General features: G+C 41.2%; 1 protein-coding gene across 2 annotated transcripts in view; it reads right to left on the reverse strand.

Moving 5' to 3' along the window:
* CCDC93 (coiled-coil domain containing 93) overlaps positions 1 to 24761 on the reverse strand; it is an 89743-nt gene that overhangs the window by 40467 nt on the left and 24515 nt on the right. For both annotated transcript variants that reach the window (XM_014599580.3, XM_006259110.4), the window contains exons 7-11: positions 22424 to 22524; positions 18962 to 19001; positions 15944 to 16036; positions 15188 to 15238; positions 13333 to 13419 (exon numbers count right to left, since the gene is read on the reverse strand). In XM_014599580.3, the coding sequence (XP_014455066.1) occupies positions 13333 to 13419; positions 15188 to 15238; positions 15944 to 16036; positions 18962 to 19001; positions 22424 to 22524 (372 nt within the window). The remainder of the gene's footprint in view (positions 1 to 13332; positions 13420 to 15187; positions 15239 to 15943; positions 16037 to 18961; positions 19002 to 22423; positions 22525 to 24761) is intronic.

Consider the following 24761-nt stretch of genomic DNA (forward strand, 5'->3'; position numbering starts at 1 on the left):
CCTTAAAAGTGGAGGAAATGGGTGTCTGAAGACAGGGACATCAAATCTGCCACTAAACTCATGGTTTATTAAGAAGTCGTGATCCCCACTTTACTATATGGAGCTGAGACATGGACAACATACACCTCAAGTCACTGGGGAAGTAGCATCAATACTGCCTGTGGAAGACCCTTTGAATCCAGTGGGAAGACAAATGCACCAACATTAGCATCCTCTGGCAAGGAAACCCACAAGCATTGAGGCAATGATCATCCAATATTAACTTGGCTGGGCCAGCCAAAATGTCCAACTCCTGAAGCAAGTTTTATTCTCCCAGCTCAGTTGAAGTGTGCACTCAAGAGAAGGGCGGGGAAAGTGCTTCAAGAACATCCTCAAAGGTAACTTGAAAAAACATTATATTGACATTAACTCATAGACTACTGCCCAGGACTGCCTCAAATGGAGGAAGAGTTTGCCACAAGGATCTCAGTACTTTGAAGTGTTACAATGACAACAGAAGACAGAAAAGAGGGATCAGTAGAAACCATGTGTCGTGGACCGACTCAAGAATCCAGAGCTACCCACTCCATGCAGAAACACATGCCTGAGTTCCAACATAGTCTGTTGATCCTGGATCAGCTTCATCAGACATCTTCAGACTTACAGATAAGACAATCAGGGAAGACAATACCCTCGACTGTGAGGGATTGCTAAGGATGAATCACTGAGGCACTTAACCCACAGTGTTTCCCCTTAGAAAGGGTCTTTAGTGCACACAGTGGAAAAAAAAAAAGTACGTTGAGTTCAGAATGTAGGGACCAAGCTCGGTTCAGGATCTGCTCAACAGTACAAGCCTGTAGTCTTCACATAGGGAAAAGTCACTGGAGTATCAAGCCCTTCATAAAGGAAAAAAAAGTTTGCTGTACCAATACAGCTCACAGAGGAAGAGGAGGAAAAATGCTGTTTGATGCTATTATATCTATAATAGGTCAGTGTATCTATTATACACTGGCCGACATCATTGCAGAACCACTGGCAGGAATATTTGAACACTCGTGGTGCATGGGCCAAGTCCCGGAGGACTGGAAAAGGGCCAATGTGGTCCCCATCTTCGAGAAGGGGACGAAGGAGGACCTGGGCAACTATAGGCCAATCAGTCTCACCTCCATCCTGGGCAAAATCTTTGAAAAAATTATCAAGGCTCACATTTGCGAGAGCCCAGCAGGACAAATTATGCTGAGGGGAAACCAGCACGGGTTCGTAGCAGGCAGATCGTGCCTGACTAATCTAGTCTCTTTTTATGACCAGGTTACGAAACACCTGGACACAGGAGGAGGGGTGGATGTCGTATACTTAGACTTCAGGAAGGCCTTTGATACAGTATCCCATCCCATACTGGTGAACAAGTTAAGAGGCTGTGACTTGAATGACTACACAGTCCGGTGGGTGGCGAATTGGCTAGAGGGTCGCACCCAGAGAGTCGTGGTGGATGGGTCGGTTTCGACCTGGAAGGGCGTGGGCAGTGGGGTCCCGCAGGGTTCGGTCCTTGGACCGATACTCTTTAATGTCTTCATCAGCGACTTGGACGAGGGAGTGAAATGTACTCTGTCCAAGTTTGCGGATGACACAAAGCTATGGGGAGAGGTGGACACGCCGGAGGGCAGGGAACAGCTGCAGGCAGACCTGGATAGGCTGGACAAGTGGGCAGAAAACAACAGAATGCAGTTCAATAAGGAGAAATGCAAAGTGCTGCACCTAGGGAGGAAAAATGTCCAGCATACCTACAGCCTAGGGAATGACCTGCTGGGTGGCACGGAAGTGGAAAGGGATCTTGGAGTCCTAGTGGACTCCAAGATGAACATGAGTCAGCAGTGTGACGAAGCCATCAGAAAAGCCAATGGCCCTTTATCGTGCATCAGCAGATGCATGACGAATAGATCCAAGGAGGTGATACTTCCCCTCTATCGGGCGCTGGTCAGACCGCAGTTGTAGTACAACGTGCAATTCTGGGCGCCGTACTTCAAGAGGGATGTGGATAACCTGGAGAGGGTCCAGAGAAGGACCACTTGTATGGTTAAGGGGCAGCAGACCAAGCCCTACGAGGAGAGACTAGAGAAACTGGACCTTTTCAGCCTCCACAAGAGAAGGTTGAGAGGCGACCTTGTGGCTGCCTATAAGTTCATCACGGGGGCACAGAAGGGAATTGGTGAGTTTTTATTTACCAAGGCGCCCCCGGGGGTTACAAGAAATAATGGCCACAAGCTAGCAGAGAGCAGATTTAGACTGGACATTAGGAAGAACTTCTTCACAGTTTGAGTGGCCAAGGTCTGGAACGGGCTCCCAAGGGAGGTGGTGCTCTCCCCTACCCTGGGGGTCTTCAAGAGGAGGTTAGATAAGCATCTAGCTGGGGTCATCTAGACCCAGCACTCTTTCCTGCCTATGCAGGGGGTCGGACTCAGTGATCTATTGAGGTCCCTTCCGACCCTAACATCTATGAATATGCAGTGATTTCTCCAGGCAATTAAGGGAAACTAGTTTGTTCTGCAGTTCATGAACCCTTCCTGACTTCATGAAACCTTTAATATATACTTATGTAGTCTCACTGAATAGGGTCAATCATACTGGGGAAAATAAAAGTAGGTCCTAGGCCCTACACTGCAGGGCAGGGGTTTTCAAACTTTTTTAGTAAGTGTACCCCTGGTGGCTAGACATGGATCAGGGGTGTGGCGGCAGCCGCATGCGGAGCAGTGGCAGCGCAGGTTGATGGGTGGCGGTGTCCAACTCCACTCCCTCCCCTGCGTCTGGCCAGCCAGGCATTGCTTATGTAGCCTGCAGAGGGGCACCACTGCCCTAAGTATACCCAAATGTCAACAACTTCAAAGATGACACTGCACCCCTTCCCCTCCATCCGGTCCCCCCAAACGCTGATAAAGCATTCAAGAGAGGGAAAAAATCCTCACTTACGCATATACTAAACATCTTTTCATTACTGCCACAAAATGTTGACACTGCTCTGATTCTGCAGTACAGAGCATGATGCAGGATGTCGGAATAAACAAAGATACCAACATCTAAAACCTACGCTACACACAAAATATAATACTCAGGAATCCACAGGAATACCTCTTTCATAATGAGGTACTCTAACACACAGCTGTATTACTGCTGTAAGCTTTCCAGAAGTAAGAAATAATATTGAGTCATTAGAGTGCAGCACCTCACCTCTTTAGATTAAAAAAAAAAAATCCGTCTGCTTCTCTGCTGAAAACTCAGCTAAGTAGCAGAAGCTCTTTTTGTTTATTCTTACTTTTAACAGCTGGAGAACACTGCTGATATGCTTCACGTATCTGGAAAACAACAGTTTGCTAAAAAAAAAAGTGTGATTATAAAAACAAACGATCACCACTGAATGCAAGGATCTAATTTGATTTTTTTTCATCATATCTGTTCAACCTACCCATAAAAAGCAGAGAAGGCAGTCAGCTCCAAGTTATGCTTTCTGTCAAAAGACTTAAGTCCCATATGGTGCAAAAAAGTTCTTATCTAAATGTACGTGCAAAGGATCTTTATTTGATTTAAACCTTCAGAGAACAGATAGGTTACAGAATATAGGACAGTCATAAAAGAATTCTACACTTTTTGGAATATGTTTCAAAATGAAAATGAAGGAAACAGAGCGAATGTGTGTTCTGCTTGTGATGGATGTATATGCTGGCATCTCATGATATTAATGGCAACTATGCTATACACCACTTTGGGAGAACAGATTAATCAGTACTGTACAGCATACTCAACTGTAAAGAAAACCTTCACTGCACTTACAATTGCCCCAGCAAAGGTTGGCAGACTATAGCTGCTGTTATGATACCTGGATTCAGCCAGTAATCATGCAAGTTACAGCAGTCCTTGTGCTAAGTTGCACTTAAATATTAATTTCATACAGCTGCCTCAGTACATAAAAATGTGCAAAAGCCAACAAGTAGCCTTATTTGCCATGTGTTACTCCAGTTTTATACCAGCGTATCTGCACTGAAGTAACAAAGATATGCAAGTACAAAACAGGACCAAAGCAATGGTAAATTAATCCCATAAACGCATCAATAAATAAATCTGCATTTTGTGTTTCACATACTTACTCTGTAATTCTCCTTTTAATTTCAGCTTCCCAGACAACATTAAATTTCTCTGTCTGGCTTGGGGATATTATGGTCCTATAAAGTTCAGACAATCTGAACCTCAGCAGTTTCAGAAGACAGAGAAGCCACTTGACACTATTGATTTGACACCTTGTTTTGACTTCATACAGACTGTCCCTGTGGATTTGGGAGCAGCTATTGACAACTTACAGTGCTGTTGCAGAGGGAAAAAGGGGTAGGAAGAATACCTGAAAAGAACTCGCTGGAGTCCAAGCCTTCAGGCTGTGAAAGTTAGCTGGAAAAGTTGAGGTGAGAAGTCACCCCAGGACACCTGACGTACAAAGTTTTTTAAATCTTTAAAACATACAGTGAGTATCAAAGAGAAGAGTTCATCTGATCCAAAAAAAAAGGATCCTGACAAATTCCAAGGAAAATCAACGTGTTAGGCACATGGCACGGGTGGCCAGTTACTCACTCTGGGAGCCACATCCAATCCTCCACTGAAGTGGGGTGAGTGATCCCGCATGGCTGCAGAGTGGGGGGGGAGAGGGGGGGGGGAAGAGAGGAGGTTCTCTGCAGAAGCCCAATGTCCGCCAGAGCCACCTTGAGGAGAAGTTGGTAGGGCTTCATCGAAGAAGCCCTGGAGAGCCACAAGAACCGTGCTTGTGAGCCACGGTTTAGCCACCATTGGCATATGGTATTCAGTCTAATACATTATAACTGTCTTCTGCTAGTGGCTTAGTCATATATAGAGACTTAAGTCTGCTACAGACTCCAAACTAAGGCACATAGGACCCTGGGAGTTCACGTCCTTAACTCACCGAAATCAATAATGCACTGACTTCAATAAAGCCAGGACCTCACCCTTTGTACTTCGTTTCAAGAAGATGCTCATACATTTTTATTCACAGAGTTTCAAGTCTTTTCTTCCTAGACAACCCAGTTGGCACCATCTTTTTAAAAGAATCACTTATCTCTAGTAGAAATTATCTATGTCCATCCAGGACATAACTTGCAATTTAAGACTACAACTTTATTATCTCTTAAAGTGCTGCTAACATTGGCACACCACCCCTTCCACAGTAACCGTAATCCTGGAAGGAACAGTTAAGAGAACTGTTAATCTCAAGTGATGTTTTCCTGAGCATGACCTCAACATGTATTTTACAGTAGACTGCTATAAAGTGTGTCTACAAACTTACCAGACCTAGGAGTGACATGCACATGTGTACAGACCCAGGTGACTTTGTACAAGCTGCCACGTGGACCTGAAGCAGCATATCTGCAAGGTGTAGCATTATTATTATGCTTGGTTTTAGGTCTATGTCACTATAATGGTTCTGACCTGGGTGACAGCAGGCACAGCACCATAAATCTAAGGTCTACCATTGCCAAGTACAGTAGTAGTTTAAACAAGGTCTAACTAACAATCCGGGAGATCTTTGGCATCAACTTCCTATCTGATTTTAAACTGATCAGAGAGGGATGGGTTTCAGTACCAGAGAGCCATCACAGCTTTCTGAACCTGAGCTTGTGAGATCTACCCATCCAAATGCAGCATTGCCTGGCTGCAGTACAATTATCCACTCTGCTCTGGCACTGCTTTCATTAAGTTGGATAAATTAACCAAATGTTTGTCATTTTTTTTCTGTGAGGTGAGCAAAGACTCTCTCACAAGGAAGGGAAGCTGAGCCTGGGATTGCAGTGACAGGAACTGCTGGTCTGTGAGCTACCAGAGAAGCCGGTCAGATGTGCTTCAGGGAGGAATTCAAGGTCCTCAGCCCTTTAATCTCCTTCTCACACAAGACAAACACAGTTGGAAGCCTTTTCAGATTTTTGCATGAGAGAGTGTAATTTTCTATTTTTTTCAGGGTTCATCCAAACGAACGTAGTTTGAGTTGATTAACTGACCCAGAAAGTTCTGGTATGCTGATGCTTTTCTAGCACCTATGATTAATGAAGACTACAGTGATAGTCAACAATCACTAAGTGCTTCAACACAAGGCCCAACAACTGTCTTATGTTGATGATCAGATTCTCGTCTTGACTTCTGCCATTGGTGCTTCTAGTCACCTATCTCCCTTTTTGATCTCTTTTGGAAATCACTATGAGCCTTAAAGTAGTCAAATATGGTGAAAAGGAAAACAAGGAGCTGATACGTCAGTGTGTTTGGACAACAGGCAGAGCCAAGATTGTTGGTGGCTAATTACTGGCCTCTAGAAAAGTGAGTTCTGAAAGTCCATCAGATGTTGCATAGATATTGATGATGCAACTGCACAAAAGAGCAATGCAATTTTGGGCTACATCAATAAAAGCATCAGGTGCAAGACACGGGAAGTGACAGTGCTTCTCTGCTCAGCACAGGTTAGGCCTCATCTGGAGTAGTGTGTGCAGTTCTGGGCTCCACCATTTAAAAAGGACATGGAGAAGTTAGAGAGGGTCAAGAGGCAGGCAACAAAGATGATCAAAGGCTTGGAAGGCAAGTCACATGAGGATAGGTTGAGGGAGCTAGGCATGTACAACTTCAGGAAAAGGTGCTTAAGAGGGGACGTGATAGCAGTCTTCATATACTTGGAGGGTTGCCATAAACAAGAGGGAAAGCACCTTTCCCCTCTTGCTGCAGAGAGAAGGAGGAGGACCAATGGCTTGAAGTTGCAGCAAAGTAATTTTAGGTTGGATATCCAGAAAAACTTTTTCAATGTGAGAACAATGAGGTAGTGGGATAGACCGTCTGTGGAAACTGTGGACTCTCTATCACTGGAGGTGTTCAAGGAGAGGTTGGACAACTACTGGCCAGGGATGATCTAGGCATACCTACGTCTATCTTCTACCATGGGTATTTCCCATGCTTCTGGGCTTTTCTGGTTGCTCCTGCCCTCCCCTCTGTTTTTTACTGCTATATGTGCCAGGGTGTTTTTAATCCTCCCCAGAGGCACTGGCTGCTGGCTACAGCTAAGGGTGGGGACTTCAGCTGGGGTGTGCCAATTCTCCTGCTAGGAACAAAATCAGAGGTGCCAAGCTAGAGGCTCAGGGTCAGGCTGATCATCACGTTTGGGGTCAGGAAGGAATTTTACCCCATGGTCAGGTTGGTATCGACCGTGGGAAGATTTGCCTTCTTCTGTAGCGGAGGCTGTGGCCCTCTACCCAGGACCTCTTGAGTGTATACCAATAACATTCTGTAGCAGCAGGACATTGGCTGCCGTGGTTCCCCTTCTTTACCTGTGGCTGGATCTAGTGTTAGGTCTACATTGTGTCAGGGTTGAGGGTACTCTTATGTAGAGTTTAAATTATGGCTGCATGGGATGGTTTGGATAGAGATGATCCTGCCTGAGGGAGGGGGCTGGACTAGATGACCTCTGGCATCCCTTCCAGCCTTACTTCTCTATGACTCTGTGAAAGGTGCCATAGCTAAAAATATATAAGACTAGGATTCATATGCAAGAGTAGTACTATCATTTCCTCCCCAAGATGAAAAGAGGTACACCCTGATGAAGTACACTATTAATAATTGCATCCTCAGTAGAAGCTGTTGAGAAAGGCAAGCAAAATACTCTTAGGCACTAAGAATTTGCTGTAAGTGGTTGGAAGCTTTCGTTAAAAGCTTAGTGCAATAATTAAATAGATTAGTACAATAACTAAATAACGCCACTTTTATTCATAGAAAGAGCACCGACTGCAGGAAATTCTGAGCATTTGTAACTACCATTCAATCTTCTTCAAAGGAAAATACCAGAAACTCAGCAACACCTCTATAAAGAATGAACTTGAAAAGTTTAAAAACAACAGACTAAAGGGACAGAGCTTATTCCTCATCTTTTATGGCTTGATATGAATTTACATGAAACCATTGCTCTTTGTTCTTCAAAGGATGGAGCACAAGAATTCCATTTTCTTGGGATGTCTTTATTTTTTTCTTTAGTCAAGACTATAAAGAAGTCAAGGATTTGACATGTGAAGTTATTATTCACTATCTGACTAGGTTCTGAGCCAAAGCAGCTAAAGGAGGTCTTCAGTGAAGTACATTTGTATTTATATGTTGCAATTCTCCATTAGAATTTAACATTGGCAAGAAATGCCAGACTGACAGTCCAGGAAATCACAGAAAATTAGGGCTGGAAGGGACCTCAGGAAGTCACATCTAGTACAAAACCCTGCTCCAAGCAGGACCATCCCAGCCAAGGCTTTGTCTAGCTGGGAAAAACCTCCAAGGATGCAGAGTCCACCACCGCTCTGGGTAACATGTTCCAGTGTTTTACTACCCTCCTAGTGAGAAAATTCTTCCTAATATCTAACCTAAACTTCCTCTGAAGCAACTTGAGACTATTGCTCCTTGTTCTGTCATCTGCCACCACTAAGAACAGTCCAGTACCATCCTCTTTCAAACCCCACATTGAGGTAGTTGAAAGGGGCTCTTAATTCCCCCTGCAGTCTTCTCTTCTTTAGACTAAATAAGCCCAGTTCCCTCAGACTCCCCTCAGAAGTCACATGTCCCCCAGCCCCCTAACCATTTTCATTACTATCTGCTGGACTCTCTCCAATTTGTCCACATCCTTTCTGTAGTGGGGGGCCCAAAACCGGACACACTACTTCAGATGTGGCCTCATCAATGCTGAATAGAGGGGAATAATTACTTCCCTTGACTTACTGGCAATGCACCAACCAATGCAGTCCAGCATACCGTTAGCCTTCTTGGCAACAAGGGCCCACTGATGTCTCATATTCAGCTTATTGTCCACTGCGACTCCCAGGTCCTTTTCTGCAAAGTTGCCCAGCCAGTCACCCCCCAGCCTACACCGGTGCATGGGACTGTTCTGTCCTAAGCGCAGGACTTTGCACTTGTCACTGTTGAACCTCACGAGATGCCTTTTGGCCCAACCCTCCAATTTGTCTACATCACTCTGAATCCTGGTCCTACCCTCTAGCATATCTACTACTTGTCCCAGCCTGATGTCATCTGCAAACTTGCTGAGGGTGCGCTCTATGACATCTTCCAGGTTGCTGATGAAGACATCAAACTAAATCTACTCCAGGACTGACCCCTGGGGCACTCCACTTGATACTGGCTGCCAACTACACATTGAGCCATTGATTACTACCCTCTGAGCCTGATGTTCCACCCAGTTTTCCATCTACCATATAGGCCATTCAACCAGCCTATACTTCCTGAGCTTGCCTGCGAGAATATTGTGGGAAACTGTATCAAAAGCCTTACTAAAATCAAGGGATACGACATCCACTGGTCTCCACATGCCTACAGAGCCAGTCACCTTCTCCACCTTGGGAAGAAAATCCTGCAGCATGCTCATATGCTTGGCAGTGCTATGCTGGCTATCACTACGGATGCAAAGGACTTGGGGGTAATGACTGACCACAAGATGAACACGAGCCTTCAATGTGATGCTGCAGCTAGAAAAGCGAGCAAAACGCTGGCTTGCATCCATAGATGCTTCTCAGGAAAATCCCAGAACGTTATTCTCCTGTTGTACTTTGCCTTCGTGAGGCCACAGCTGGAGTACTGTGTCCAATTTTGGGCTCCACAATTGAAAAAGGATATGGAGAAGCTTGAGAGAGTCCAGAGTGCCACGCGCATGATCAGAGGTCAGGAAAACAGACCTTATGATGAGAGGCTGAGAACTATGGGACTCTTCAGCCTGGAAAAGCGCAGGCTCAGGGGTGATCTGGTGGTCACCTATAAGTTTATCAGGGGTGTTCACCAGGATCTGGGGGAACATTTGTTTACCAAACCACCCCATGGGATGACAAGGTCAAACGGTCACAAACTCCTCCATGACCATTTCAGGCTGGACATAAGGAAGAACATCTTTACTGTCCAAGCCCCCAAGGTCTGGAATGGCCTGCCACCGGAGGTGGTTCAAGCACCTAGTTTGAACACCTTCGAGAAATCTAGCTGTTTATCTTGCTGGGATCCTATGACTCCTGCTGACTTCCTGCCCCTGGGGTAGGAGGCTGGACTCGATCTTTCAAGGTCCCTTCCAGCCCTAATGTCTATGAAATCTATGAAATCTTATCACAGAAGGCAATCAGGTTGGTCAGGAATGACTTGCCCCTGGTGAATCCAAGCTGACTGTTCCTAACCACTTTCTTCTCCTCCAAGTGCTTAAAAATGGATTCCTTGAGAATCTGTTCCATGATTTTTCCAAGGACTGAGGTGAGGCCGACTGGGTCTGTAGTTTCCTGGATCCTCCTTTTGCCTCTTCTTAAATATGGGCACTATGTTTGCCCTTTTCCAATCATCCAGGACCTCTCCTGATAGCCATGAGTTTTCAAAGATGAGGGCCAGTGGCTCTGCAATCACATCAGCCAACTTCCTCATCACCCTTGGGTGCGTTCTGTGTGTACTATTAGCGCTAGTGAAAAATCCCTACAAACACTGTTCTCAACCCATCCCATATACCACTTTGTTTCTACCCTGACCCAAATGAAAAACTTCCAATACTAAGATGTAGGTTTACACCACTTTATTCCTGGAGTTATGTCGAGACCTATAATTCACTTCCTGCAGACATCTAAATGACTATTGGATGGTAATGGTTAAATAGTAGGTTTTTCAAAACAGCTAGCTTATCCTCATTTCAGCTGTTACCTCACATAATACAAATAGCAAACAAATGATTTTTCATTCAAAATCAATTAAAGCCAGTGCCGTCCAGCTGGAAAACTTGGTATTCTATTGTTGAACCCTGAGAATTCCACACCTTTTCTTCCAAATCTTGTGTAAAATATAAATATTCCCCTAATAATGACCAGAATTTGAATGAAGCTTTCAACTGAGGTTCAATCAGAACAACTCTAGCAGTGGCTTTTTTGTGCTGTGCATTTCCCCTTACATTTTGATACGACTGGCAATAATTTTTATCTCAAAGCTTTTCACATATTCAGGAAGCCAGTGCTAATAAACTGCATCTTACCATACTTTCATGTTTCCGGCTTCTAGTAAGCAAAAAAAAAAAAAAAAAAAAAAAAAAAAAAACCCAACAAAAAAAAAATCCAATTTAGCATCTTCTTTTGGTGACACAATCATTAATCACACTGAGCTGTTAACATGCTTATTTTATACTATTCTAACTGAATTTATATGGTGTATGCTAGGTCCTAATAAAAAGCTGTGGAAGTGGAGACATTTTTACTTGCTCAAACCTTGGCCAATATTCTGCCTAAACATCCCATTGTGTAATCATTTTGCAGACAGCATTCAATGTTAGCACTGATAAGAATATTTCTTTATGTATTTTAAAGAGGGAGTTTGGCCAATGCACTTATCCTGTTTTATCTGTTCTGTCACTTATATAATTATCTTCCCTTGTTAGTAAACAGTGAAACTTTCTTGTTGCCCTACTGCAGACAATGCCGTATATTTAAATAGGCACTCACTGGACAGAAGCTCCATCTAGCACATTCATGTTAGAAGGATCTTTCAAAGCATAGTAAGAACAAAGCTGTGTTAGTGCATACTGTTTAATAAAAAAAGGGTGCTGGGGAGTGGAAAAACGAATGCTTTGTGCAACAATCTAAGATGTTAAAAGATGATGGCTAGCAAAGAATCCTCCCCTTTATGACAAGTCCAGATACTGCTGGCCGTGAAAGCTTGGCCAGACCTACACACGAAATTTAAATGACCAAGTTACAATAACAGTGCATCTTGCACAAAGCAAGATTGTGATTGGGACCATGCAAAATGAAACGATCCCAACTAATTTCATCTCCTGTACTAGTTGCAAATGTACCCAATGTTTTATTACGCTAAACCTTTCATAAATAACTGCATCTTCCAACCTGACTATCCTCCTTGTTGACACATCTTCCCTTGATTAGAACATATTTCTTGGAACAGGCATTCAATGTCTGTTTGGGGTTTTGTAAACGTTTCTATAGACCATCACCAGTTCAATATTTTGGGTTCTGCCACACTGTTAAAACAACTATTCAAAACAGTATTAAATAGCTGTCTCTGGATATAATTGAAAGGGAAGTCTCCTAAAATCTCTCTTTTGAAAAGCATCTCAGGCAGGAATGATAAAATGGTAACTAGATAATGGGGGGGAGGAAGGAAGGGGGAGGAGGGAAAACAGACACTCCCTCAGGATCATAGAAATAATCGCATACCTTCCTTTAGTTTTATTATAAGATTTATGCAAAATACTTCCCAAGCCACTAGGAGGCCCCACCAGAATGCTGTTGATGCTTCTATGAGCAGTTTGATAATGCCCTTTTCTCTCCTAATACAGGCAGAAGAAGAAGGATCCATAGCATTCAGTAAATTCGATTTAAAATGTGATACATTTTTGGTCTGACTTGAATCAGTTCTTATTTTCCAGATTATTAATCACTGTTCTGCTGTAATAGTCAAGGTCCTGTAGCCTTCTCTCAGAACAGAAGAAATGTTACATTGAAATATGACCCTTGGGCTTCTGTTCTTCCAATGTTGTATAATAGAGAAAGGCAGGGAATTTGCTATAGAGTCTGTTGAGTTATAGGGTTTATCTCAAAAGTTGGAAAGCTCCATACCTCATAAATGTCAAGAAAAAGGAAGAAATACGAGAAGACTATTGGACAAATAAGAGCGACCTATAACTCACAGCTGGCAGTGATGTATTATACGTATTAATTGCTCAAACAGCCAGATTTTCTTTCCACATTACTATAATAACAATCACAGTAAGAGCACCATAAATTAATCTGATAAACAAGGGTAATTTCCTTGACTTCTAAAAGCAACAGGGACATGGTTTTTGGCAATGCTATGCACTGAACTGGCATTACATCATAATGGGAACCCAATGAAACAGGCCCAAATCCCAGAGACATTTATATCTATGCTTAGCTTTTCACAGCTAGTGTGGTTTGTGCACTTAAAGCTAAAACACTGTATGGTTGTTATGAAAGATCTGGGAATCCATCCCTTCCCCCTATATCACAGATACGAGAGAGTGCCGATTCAGCCAAGTACTCTGTAAAATATTTATATATGTTCTTAAATTCATCCATACTTAGGAAAGAGCTTATGTTTAAAATAAAACATCTCCTTAAGTCCTGCTGATTTAAGCATATGTTTACATGCTTTCCTGCATCACATCTTCACTACCTGACAAAAACGGTTTATAAAAATTCAAGGCATTCAATTTTAGTTTCAAGGCCAAAGTTAGCAATTCATGAGATGCAATTTGAAAAAAAAAATGTAAGCAGATAAAATACGTACCTTTCCAGCATATTCTGACACTATCTGCTTGATCTCATCAGATTGGAGTCCAACAATCTGACCTACGGTACTTGCTGTCAACCTGCCCTGCAATTATACAAAGCAGTAGTTACTGGGACATTTTGTAGTAATGAAATCAAGGAATCGTCTATGGCAACTCTCTCCCTACCCCTCCTTCCCCTGAACTATATTATATACATACATAGCATTTAAGGCAATGTAATCTTTGTTCATAAAGAGTCAGGCACGGAAGAGTCTAGACCATGTACTGAACAAAAAGATGAAGTCTTCAACCTCACCTTCCAGAGGAAATGTAACTACTGGGTTTCTTTAATTTCTGAACCTTTAACAAATAATGACAATAATTAAACTTAATTTGAACTCATCTTTGACAATGCATGCCACTGTCTTGAGGTGCTTTAAGTCTCTGACAATATTTCTCCGTGCTGCATGTGATAAGAATTCAACAAACAGAATCAATCCCCCAAACAGTCAAACCTTCTGAGCCAAATTCTTGCCATGCACACGTATGAAAGGGCACGCATCGTAAATCAAATCCGTGTACAGAAACTAAATCTGTAGATGGACAAAGAACTCTACACGGCATCTGATCATGAAACAACTTGACTGGGGTGTATCATACAGATCTGAATAAGAGCTTTAAACTGGTTAGCTCAGATACAGGTGGCAGTCTTGCAGTAACACCATGCAGTTCAGCAAGGGTTAAATTCACCCTGTTTGAGAAGCAGAATGTACTATTGTGCCACTGCATATAGACTTGTCCCTTGCCATTTAAGAAATTATTTTCTATCCACATCAATACATGTAATATGCACCATGGATTTTCAAAATTGCATGCTCAGCACACTGTTGTTTACCAATATGCCAGAAATAAAGGAATTCAAGAAAAGTATAATAGAGAAATATTTAGATTTTCTCATATCAGAAGACACATTTCATACTGCAGTTAACAAGCCCAAGCTTTGGCTTGACAAATATATTAAAACGCACATTTCTTTTTTTTCCAGAAACAGCGATATCCCTTTATTAGGTAGAAATTTGAAAGTGAAAAAGACTTCATGTGTTTCGAGTCTTCCTTGAATTGTAACTTTTTAAAAAAATGTTTAAACTGTTTGCGTATCACTTACAAAACAGGGCTGTGATTTATACCAAGAACGTGCTCATTATTTTAGGGTGAAGAATTTTAAGTCACACGCCTAATGAAATGTGCAATCTTCACTGTTCGCTCATATTTCCCTGTATTCTTTTAATATACATTTCAAGTACCTTAGTCTCGCAACCCTTTTCCAGCATAATTACTTCTTTCAAAGCAAATAAGAGATGCAGAGAAGAAATTCAGTAGCAAAATTAACAGGATAAATAAGTCCTATTGACCATATTGAACTGATTTGGCTTAAAATTATATTGCAAAAATGTATTCTTTAAAGATTGGACACACTATCTTAATCTCTAGAGACATAAAAGAGTTATTTTATCTGACTGGCAAAGTCTCATTGTTCTTTGGGCCTGATCCAAAATCCAATGGGTAGATCTCTGATGATAGAAAATAGAACTCAGAAAAGATTTAAGACGGACGTTCCCAAATTGTTTCTTATTACATACCCCTTCCAGATTTAGTAGCTGCCCACATACCCCTACCAGCATACATTTTATATTTTAACCCCCCTAAATGCCAATTATTATTGTAATGAAAATTAAATCCACCATTACACAATTTCTCCTGTCCACTCCCCAGAGATATCTTGCATATCCACAGATGTACACATACCACAATTTGGGAACCCGTTCTAGGATACACCTTTCCACACCATACTTCAGTTTAAGTATTGCTTACCTCTTCTGTTGCCATTACAGCCATTCCGGTCATCAGTGTTTTAATACGAAGCTAGTGAGAGAAAACACTGAGAGATAAGCAATATCATACACTAACAAAACAGCTGGCAAGAGGACTTTAAACACCTAGCACTAAGCCCTGTTCGAAGAGTTACTACTAGATACAAATTGATGCGATTGGTTTAAGTGTGTAAAATAAGACACTAAGGGCATTTATAAATTTATGGAAGTAAAACGTGTTTAAAAATGGCAACAGGGTGCTTTTAACTTTAATTTTTAAGCAGTGAGGCTGATACACGAGATGCTGGAGTCCGCTGGAGCACAGAAATTATCACACTCCAGCAGACTTGATTAATTGAATCTGCTCTGACATGCTGTAATTGTAGCGCTTCAGAGCAGCCTTACTGCTTGTGTATAGGTGCCCTAAGTTTATAAGAAACCTAAAATTTATTATATATAGGAAATTCTGACAGTGAAGGCTTACTTCCATGAGGTGCCCCATTAACCTCTGGAAAATCAGAGCACTGAGTTCCTTGCATATCTCTGTACAGGATTCAGTCCTGTGCGTTGCGTCCTTCCAGTGGTTGCAAAACATCGGACAAGTTTTTGAATGAGAAAACCGACTCACGCATTTATTTTTATTCCACTTCTGCTATTGAAATAATTCACTCATTGGCTAAACTATGTAGCCTCCTCTAATGCTATGTTTATTACCTGTCCCTGAACCATTAACATTTAATCCCCCTACATAGCACACCTCTTCAGCAGCTTGAAGGTCATCGTCATCATAGGCATCAGTCTTTCCTGCTGCTGTAAGCCCTGTAGGTAGCACCTTTTTCTTGTCCTCAGCCTATTTAAGAAAAAAATAACACAAATATTTATGGAATTCCAGCAAGCTAAAGGTTTATGAAGGGAAAACAAAGCGAAGTCTAATTCAACAGTTCTTTATCTTATTTTTACAAAGGAAGACTACAGCCGGTCACACCCAAGGACAGGCTGGCAATACAGGCTGACCTGAACAGGATTGCAACATGAGCGGATTTTAACCGGATGATGTTTAATACGGAGAAATGTGAAGTGCTCCACCAGGGGAGAAATAATCTGCAACACACCTACAGGCGCAGCAGTGCTACGCTTGCTATCATCACCTCTGAACAAGACCTGGGAGTTGTGACAGACCACAGAATGAACATGAGCCGCCAATGCCGTAGCTGGCAGAGCTAATCAAATACTGGCATGCATCTACTGAAGCATCTCAAGCAAGGATGTCATCCTTGGCTGTGTGTAGACGAAACGAGGGGCATGTGTGCACGACACTTTAAAGCGGGCTGGGCTAAATGCTTTTGCACCGCTTTAATGGTGTCATTGTTTCCATGCCTTTGCATGCCTTGGTAGTGTACTGTGCATTTATTCCAGCTGCTGTAGGAAATTCAGTGGCGTAATGCATCTTAAATGACTTTGGGCTTCTCCAGAGATTTAGTTTGCTGCCCCTACAGCCAGAGCAAAGCACCAGGCTCCGTGCAGCTCTGCAGCTCTCCAGGAAGCCCTGCAGGCAGCCTGGCAGCAGCTCAGGAAGGCAGACTCTGCCCAAGAAAAGTGGCAAGCCTGTTTCCCCCTCCCGTCCCAGAGCCTGTCTGCCTGCTGGAGCTGCGTGGGGGCCTGGTTCTTCCCTCCACAGCTGCAGTGGCCCCTTGGGACAGCCCAAGCCAGGTGCCTGTGGGCAGGTGCTGTCGGGGGGGGGGGGGGGGGGGGGGGGCGGCTGCCACTGCCACGGATGGAAGCACCAGCCCACCCCCCACCCCTGCAGCCCAGGGACTGCTCCGCCCGCTGGCAGCTTGCCCTCCCTGCCGCCAGAGACAGGTAAGTGTGGGGTATGTGCTTGACACAGGGGTTTACTTAACCCACTGCTTCAATTTAGGGCCCCCGTTTCATCTACACACACCCCTCCTGCTTAACTCAGCCTTGGTGAGACCGCAGCTGGAGTACTGCATCCAGTTCTGGGTGCTGCACTTCAGGAAGGATGTGGAGAAGCTTGAGAGAGTCCAAAGGAGGGCCACGTGCATGATTAGAGGTCTGGAGAGCAGGTCACAGGAGGATAGACTGAAAGACATGGGACTGTTCAGCCTGGAGAAGAGAAGACTCAGAGGAGACTTGGTGGCAGCCTATAAGTATATTGGGGCGAACATCAGGGCCTGGGGGAGCATCTGTTCACCAAGGCATCCCAGGGGAAGACAAGAAACAATGGGCACAAACTCATTCAAGATCACTTTTGATTGGACATAAGAAAAAACTTCTTTACGGCTCGAGTGCCTAGGGTTTGGAACAGACTCCCCTTCCCAGGGGTGGTAGTCACCCACCCTGGCGATCTTCAAAAAGCATTGCCCACCTTGCTGGGGTCATCTGACCCCAGCAGTCTTTCCTGCCCAAGTGCAGGGGTCTGGACCCAATGATCTTGTAAGGTCCCTTCCAGCCACCAGCATCTATAAATCTATCAAAGTCAGGCCACAGCTACAGAAGTGTCACCCATTTTGACTTTAATGGATGCCCTGCCTATTAAAGACAGACATGGAATCAGGATTGGAGTGTACCTTCAGGTTTGTCCATCTAAATACAGCAAGTATGTCACATGTGAGAAAGCACCAGACTACAGTATAAAATTAAAATTGAGATCTCATAAGTGTTTAACATTTGTGCATCTGAAAGTGGATTTTAGATGCAAAAGGAAGAAGCCTATATGTGGGAGTGGGGGTTGTATTCCAGAAGAATCAGTGTGACTAAATTAATTAATACTGCTAAGAAATTCATACTGAATTTATGATGCCACATTGTCACACTACTCAGGCCCATTTGAAATGCCCTCTCTCTCAGTCTCCTGTATAGACTTACAAGCCAACAGAGCTTCATGAAGGAGACATGGTCATGTTTTGGGTAGCTCATCTCATTTCTAGGAGCAGAACAGTTTGTTTGTTTTTTACCATTGGCCATACCTACTACCATCCATCATCCTCTTTATTGCTGAATATTCAATTTATAAATTTATGTTTATAAACAGAATATTGAGATACTCCTGGTTCTTTATGTAGCCTCTGCTGGTAAGCATGTTGTGGTTTTCTTTCAAGCTATTATGGGCTTGATGCGCTGTCATGGGAATATCTTGTCACGGAGAAAAGTAAGGTGTATTGAACTTACATACTTTTATACAAAAGAATACTTAATAAAGGGTACAGAAATTCAACATTTTGGAATGTTATAAAAATGTAGCATGCTTGTATTACATACATAGTAAGAGAAAACCATACAACAAAGTTGTGCACTACATATTGGTATTCCTATGCATTACTTTTTTCCATGACCATTGCTTGAAAACATTTTTATCTGATCGAATAATTTTAAGCAATTCTTTTTTGAATGCGTCACAAGAACATTGAGGATCTCTCTTAAAATACAGGATGGACAGTCAATCCATATAAAAAAAGACAAGTCTATTTAACCAGTTTGTGTTTCTGAAAGCAGCATGGTGTAACCTTGGATAAATGCTTTCAGAACAGGAAGATCATTTTAAGAGAGACAGAAATCAATTGAGTCTTTTATGACAAAGAGTTTTAGTTTAATAGTGATTTTTAAGAGACTGAAATACACATACCTGCTCACTTCATAATCTTCCTTTAACAGCTTATAGAAATAACATTTCTTCGCAAGGAAAAGAATACAACTCATGCAACCCCTCACCTATAGTCATTTTAAATTTGCATCACAAATTGATATTATCATTTACCTGTTCTGTTTTGCCTGCCTGTCTGCTAAATCCATACCTCCTAAAATACAAAAAGACAAGTAAAAATCAAGGAAATGCATCACTGGAATTAGCACATTCTTAATTTAATATATATGTAGATGTCAATTTTTGCTCATAAGAAATGCATTATGAAGTGAATTGTTAAACTAATAACAACAGCAGTCAGTTTGGGGTTAGTTATGGAATACTGCAAATAAATAGGAAGTTTTTACAGCATGTTTACACTTTAACTTTCGCTCTCTCTACCCCATCCTTTTGGATTGCAAATTCAGAATTGCTATAACAACATTCTTTAGTCTAATAAATGGAAAGCAAACCTCCTCTTACCCGAGAGAGGTGGAACAGAATCTCGAGTAATTAATTATACAGCCCTCAGTTTAGGAAAGCCCTGAAGCACTTGCACCAAGAATGGGATTTAAACTCAGGCTTAAATGCCTTTCTGAACTTGCAATTCCTTCCCAGGGCAGGGCCTAAAAGCCTCAGAGTTTTAAATACAGATAGACATAAACATTGTTTAGGTTTACATTTTTTCCCACAGAGAAAAATGTATGCTTTGTTATGCCACATGCTTAAGCAGAAGTTTGTATAATTTTATTGTAAAATGTAAGTAACCTAGATCCGTTGCATCTGAGGTAGGTAACCATACACTGCATTTGTAAGACACAAATCCAGAACACAAATTTGAAAGGCCAACTGGTCCTAGCTCACTGGTTTGAAGTTAAGGTCGTTAAGGCAATATGCTAAGGCTAATATACTGAAGAAGCAGGACGTTTAACATTAACATAATACTGGACTAAAGAACAGCCTTAGCAGCAGCAGGGTCGTTTCCAGTTATTAAATACAACCCCTGATTCTGCCTGAACAACTCTAAACCCACTAAGAGGATAAATTAAGTTATGATGATACAAAAGTTGTTTTAAACTAGTATAGCTGTCCCACGCAGAAAATGTAACAAGCTATTGTAGTATATGACACCTTTATATCAGTAACTATATCTGCATCCACACTAGGAGCAGTACAAGCATAACTATTTCAGGTTGATATTTATCATTCACCTAACTGAAATGGTTATACTGGCAAAGAATCCATCTATAGGTTAGTGTTTCTGGCCCAAAGTTAATTTGTGATATGCATCTAAGAGGTGGCAATGAACCCGTATCCAAAACCCACTGATATCTATGGTTTTAGGTCAGGGTTTGTTCAGTCATGCTTCATCCCTGTTTGTGATGAGGTTTAGTTGCAGGCATACCCACTGCAAAGCTAAATCACAATATGGTATTACATAATCAGCGTCTATACCTATACTAGGCCACACGCTGTAACTCCCTGCAGCAACAGTCACCCGTTTCTCCATGCATTTGCAGATGGAAGCGGCTGAGAATTGATTACAATAAGACTCAGCAATACTAAAATTAAGTGAGGGAGCCGTGTTCCATTATGATACCCTGAGATACCTTTGTTAGCTGGAATGGGATCATAAATTTATTACAAAATGATTATGGAACTTAAATTATCTAAAATTAACAATTAAAGCACATCTGAAGTGTACTAAAGTCCTTAAAAACAAACACTGCAAAGTCCGAAAATAGACCAGCCTAAACTTAAATATTTGGCCCTTTTGCTAGGGCTTATTTTTAACAACAATTCTTACCATATTAAATAGCAACTCCTGCCTCCCATTTTCACCATTAACTTTACAGCAAAACTTTAATAATTTCTCCCCTAATTAGCACTACTTTCTCTTTTGGTGGAGGGCATTTACCTTCCAAGTAACTACTTCCATCCTTGTAATTTTACTTTACAAGCTAAAAAAAACTGCAATACTTCAGGATGAAAAAAGTGTCTACTAAAATATTAAAATCACAAGCAACTAAAAATGATCATTTCAAGGATAAAATTGACAAGTGGGTAAATACTAGTCCATTTAAAATAATGAACGTGAACTTCTCTTCATGAAAAAAAATCTGATGAGGAAGAAGCAACAATTTTAATTAGCCAATGAGATATTAAAACTGAAGTAAAAACATGGGACTGTGCAGATAAGTAACTGGCCAAATCTCCCATTCTTTGGACAAATACTCACGGCTTTTAACCTGTCGAGGAAAAAGGTGTTGCAACCTTCCATAGTTTGAAAGCATGTTTCTCAATGTGCTAGATAAGGTGCCTCTAGTGACTTTTCACAAACAAATGTGGTTGGGTCATTTCAATGTAAGGTGTAAGTATTAGGTCCAATTTAAGGTCAGTTTGTAAGTGTTAGTTCCATTGTAGGACTGCTGGTTACAATGTAAGAGAAAGACATCTTATTTCTTGCAGCACTGAAACAATGTTCTGAACAGATCACTTAAGCCCATCATGACTAGTTCCCCTCAATCGTATATTTTTTTTAAACAAACTTGCCAATATTTTAAAAATCTGTATTGAAAAATCTTTGGAAGATGGAGTTCTGAGGTTGAAAATTAATATATAAAAATTACGCAAAAGTGAAGAGCTGTTCCGAGTGTCCGTAAATGCAAGCTACCGTGGGTTGTTTTATTTTGTTAAAAACATACTGCAAGTTTTATTTTATTCATGCTATAAAAAAGGCAGATGTCAATCAGTCCATGCGGCTATCATAACACACCACAAGCGAATGAAAGGAAAGGTTATAAAAGCAAGATGCGATGCAGACCACTGCGGCTGCCTTAAAATAAAAGAACAAAGAAACAGGAATAAGAGAAATGAAAATACTCACAGGAAAATGTCAGTATATCTAGGGGGTTCAGAGGGACCAAAAAAAAAAAAGAAAAGAAAAGAAAAAAAAGCTATAGAAGAAAGGAAAATAGGACTTAATACATGCATAGAGCTCAGAGAAAGATCCCAGTGGAAAAGAGAATAAGAGGGAATAAAAACTATTACTAAGCTACAGAAAACAAATTGTAAATAGGAACTGGAAACAGAAATATTGTAATTCTCCTAGAGTAGTGGCGACATTTTCCCACCAGTTGTTTCTGATGAGAGATATTTCCAAAGACACTGGTGATTCACTGGTGTTTATTTTCAACTTTTTCTGTGTTTTTTCATCTAGAAGACTGTTCAGAGGACAGGAATCAGCACTATGGCTTTTTCTGAAAAAAGCAGCTCATAAATAATTTAGCCTCCTAAGTGCAACCATGTTAATCATCATAAAACAAAAGATAAAAAACTACCCAAATGTTCTTCTACCCCTATTCTTGATGACTTCTGGAAGAGCCACAGAAGTCCCCAGAAACAGACAACAGAAATAAACGAAATGTGAAAACAAATTGGAGCAACTCCAAATACACTTTCTTATATCAGTGTGTCAAACAGTCCGAATGAAACGGAAATATTTCCAGTGAAACCTAAGTTGCCCAGTTGATACAATCCAAAGTGAGACAATGACACCAGGATAAAGGAATATTCAACATAGATTGGGACTTTTACCTCCCATATTCCAAAAGGGTGGCATGAACCTTAGACTCCTCCTCTACCAGCTCTTCAGCTCCATCTTGACGTTTGTATTTTCTTTGGGGTTTGTAGACCTCCTGCAAGACAGTGATTGAACTGAATGTTGGTCAAAGACTTCTTCAAAACAGATTTCCTTTTCAATACCTACTTCACTAATCAGGAATGCCACACCCGCCAGGCCCATCCGCATGAAAAAATCTTCACTTTCGAATTTGTTTTCTGTAATGACTTTAATACACCATGATCCACTGTTGAGTATGAGTTTGCTACAATACCCATTTTCTTTCTTCCCCCCTTTCTTTTTTATTATTATTTTTTTCACAGAGGCACAAGTTCTTCAACTAGCTATTCAAGCAAATTTGAAAAGATGACCAAAAACAACAAACTAGATGCCTGCTGGAAATGAAAACCCTGTAAATAAACAGAAAACTTTAGTGACTAGAAATTGGGTCTCAATTGCTACTTAATTTCATTTCTAGCCTATTATTGGACAATTAAATTTAATTACTATCTATTTAATTACTGATGCTTTAGCCAGTCACATTGAAAAGAAAATGTATCCTCTCGTAATTCAAGAGGAAAAAACGTGGGGGTCGGAGGGAATAGATAAATCTCCAAAAAGTCCAGCAAGCAAAATTAATCAATACCATATTGTAGCCAAGAGAACTGAATGCTCCAATACAATAAAATACCAGAAGAAATAAGTCCAGTACATATGAACTAGGGTAACCAAGCCAGACCCTACACATTTTTGGACTTACCATTAAGTATGGATAGGTATAGGCATTATAGTTAGGTATGACTTTTTCTTTAAACTGATAAAGATATACAGGGATAACCATTAGTGTGAACACAGATGGTTTATATTGTGTTAGCTCATTATTCTTCCCCACATGTAAAACAGGTATAGCAGCATGAACATATTTATATCAGTAATTCCACCATACCTATAAGCAGTAAAGCAATTTAAAGCAGTAAATGACGTTTACATATGAAAAAAGATCTAAGTGTGTTTCAGAGAAAAGTACAAGGAAAATAACTAAATCCAGAATACAAAATGCTTGGACTGAAGCAATTTTGGTTGCACATTTGGGGTGGAGAGAAAGAAATTAGCGAGACAGAAATGCACGAGACGATCTGAAAGTTGAACAATAATTAAAAAAATATTTAAAATGGATGAGTCAATTAAAAATATAAAAAGAAGAAAACCACAAGCACTGTGCAGTTAGTGATAATAATGAGGAAAATCAACTATTCAAGAGCAGTGTTCTCAACTTGATTTTAAAGGGAATTTTATACTATTTGGCAGTTTTCATAAAGCTCCAACTCCCAGAGGTATACGATCAAAAAAGAAACTTGACACATTTTTCCCCTACATTGAATGTCTAGCCTTCAATTTCATAAGAACACTTGAAAACATGAATCATAAAAGCTCTAAACCAAAAACATTTTAAAAGTTGCTGGCTTATTTTTAAGGAAAAACATTGCATTAAAGACATCCCTGAGTTTTAAGGCCTGATATATTAATGCACTACAAGATGAAAAAACAAACAGAAAAGCCAGGCTGATAATTTTAGGAAATTTTAGGAACATGGCAATTTACAATGGGGATTTATAGATTTTGAAGGCGGGAAGGAACATCGGTCTAATCTGACCTCCTACATAACACAGACCAAGGTTTTTGCCCAGCAATTCCTCCATCACACACACAGCATCTAGCTGAAACAGACCACCCCTCTTATAACAAAATCTTTGAATTGGGATTGGATGCCAAGAGTGAAAAATCCCTTAAAAAGAATTGCCAATAATTGGTTACTCTACCTGTTAATCCATACCTTGTTTCTTGTCTGAACGGATTTAGCCTCAGCTTCCGGTCAGTGAATATTTCTAAGCTGTTGCCTGTGGTTTAAAGAGGTTTTTACCACAAAATATCTCTCCCAAGACAGGTGCTTCCCAATCAGTGATACGGAATAACGATAAGGAACTTACAACAATGTTCTTTACTAGGGCCTCATATAGGCAGTTTCTCCTGGGAGAGGTGCTGCTTTCCCAGGAGAAACCACAGTTGTACAGATGTTCAGACCTTTTCCACAGTAAAAATGACCACTCCAGGAGAACAATAACCTGGAAATAACCAGGGTTAAATCACTCCCAGGAAAATTTCTAAAAGGGAGCCTGCAAAGCGCACTGTGATGTGCATACAAGGAGAGGCTCTTCTGGAAGATCAAATGCCTGTATATGCCATGGCTTCTCTCATAAGAGAAAATAGTTCTCCGGCATCCCTCCCCAGGGAAAGTGTGTGTTACCAGTTGGA

The sequence above is a fragment of the Alligator mississippiensis genome, chromosome 4 (assembly GCF_030867095.1).
Source record: "Alligator mississippiensis isolate rAllMis1 chromosome 4, rAllMis1, whole genome shotgun sequence".
NCBI classification, from domain to species: domain Eukaryota; kingdom Metazoa; phylum Chordata; order Crocodylia; family Alligatoridae; genus Alligator; species Alligator mississippiensis.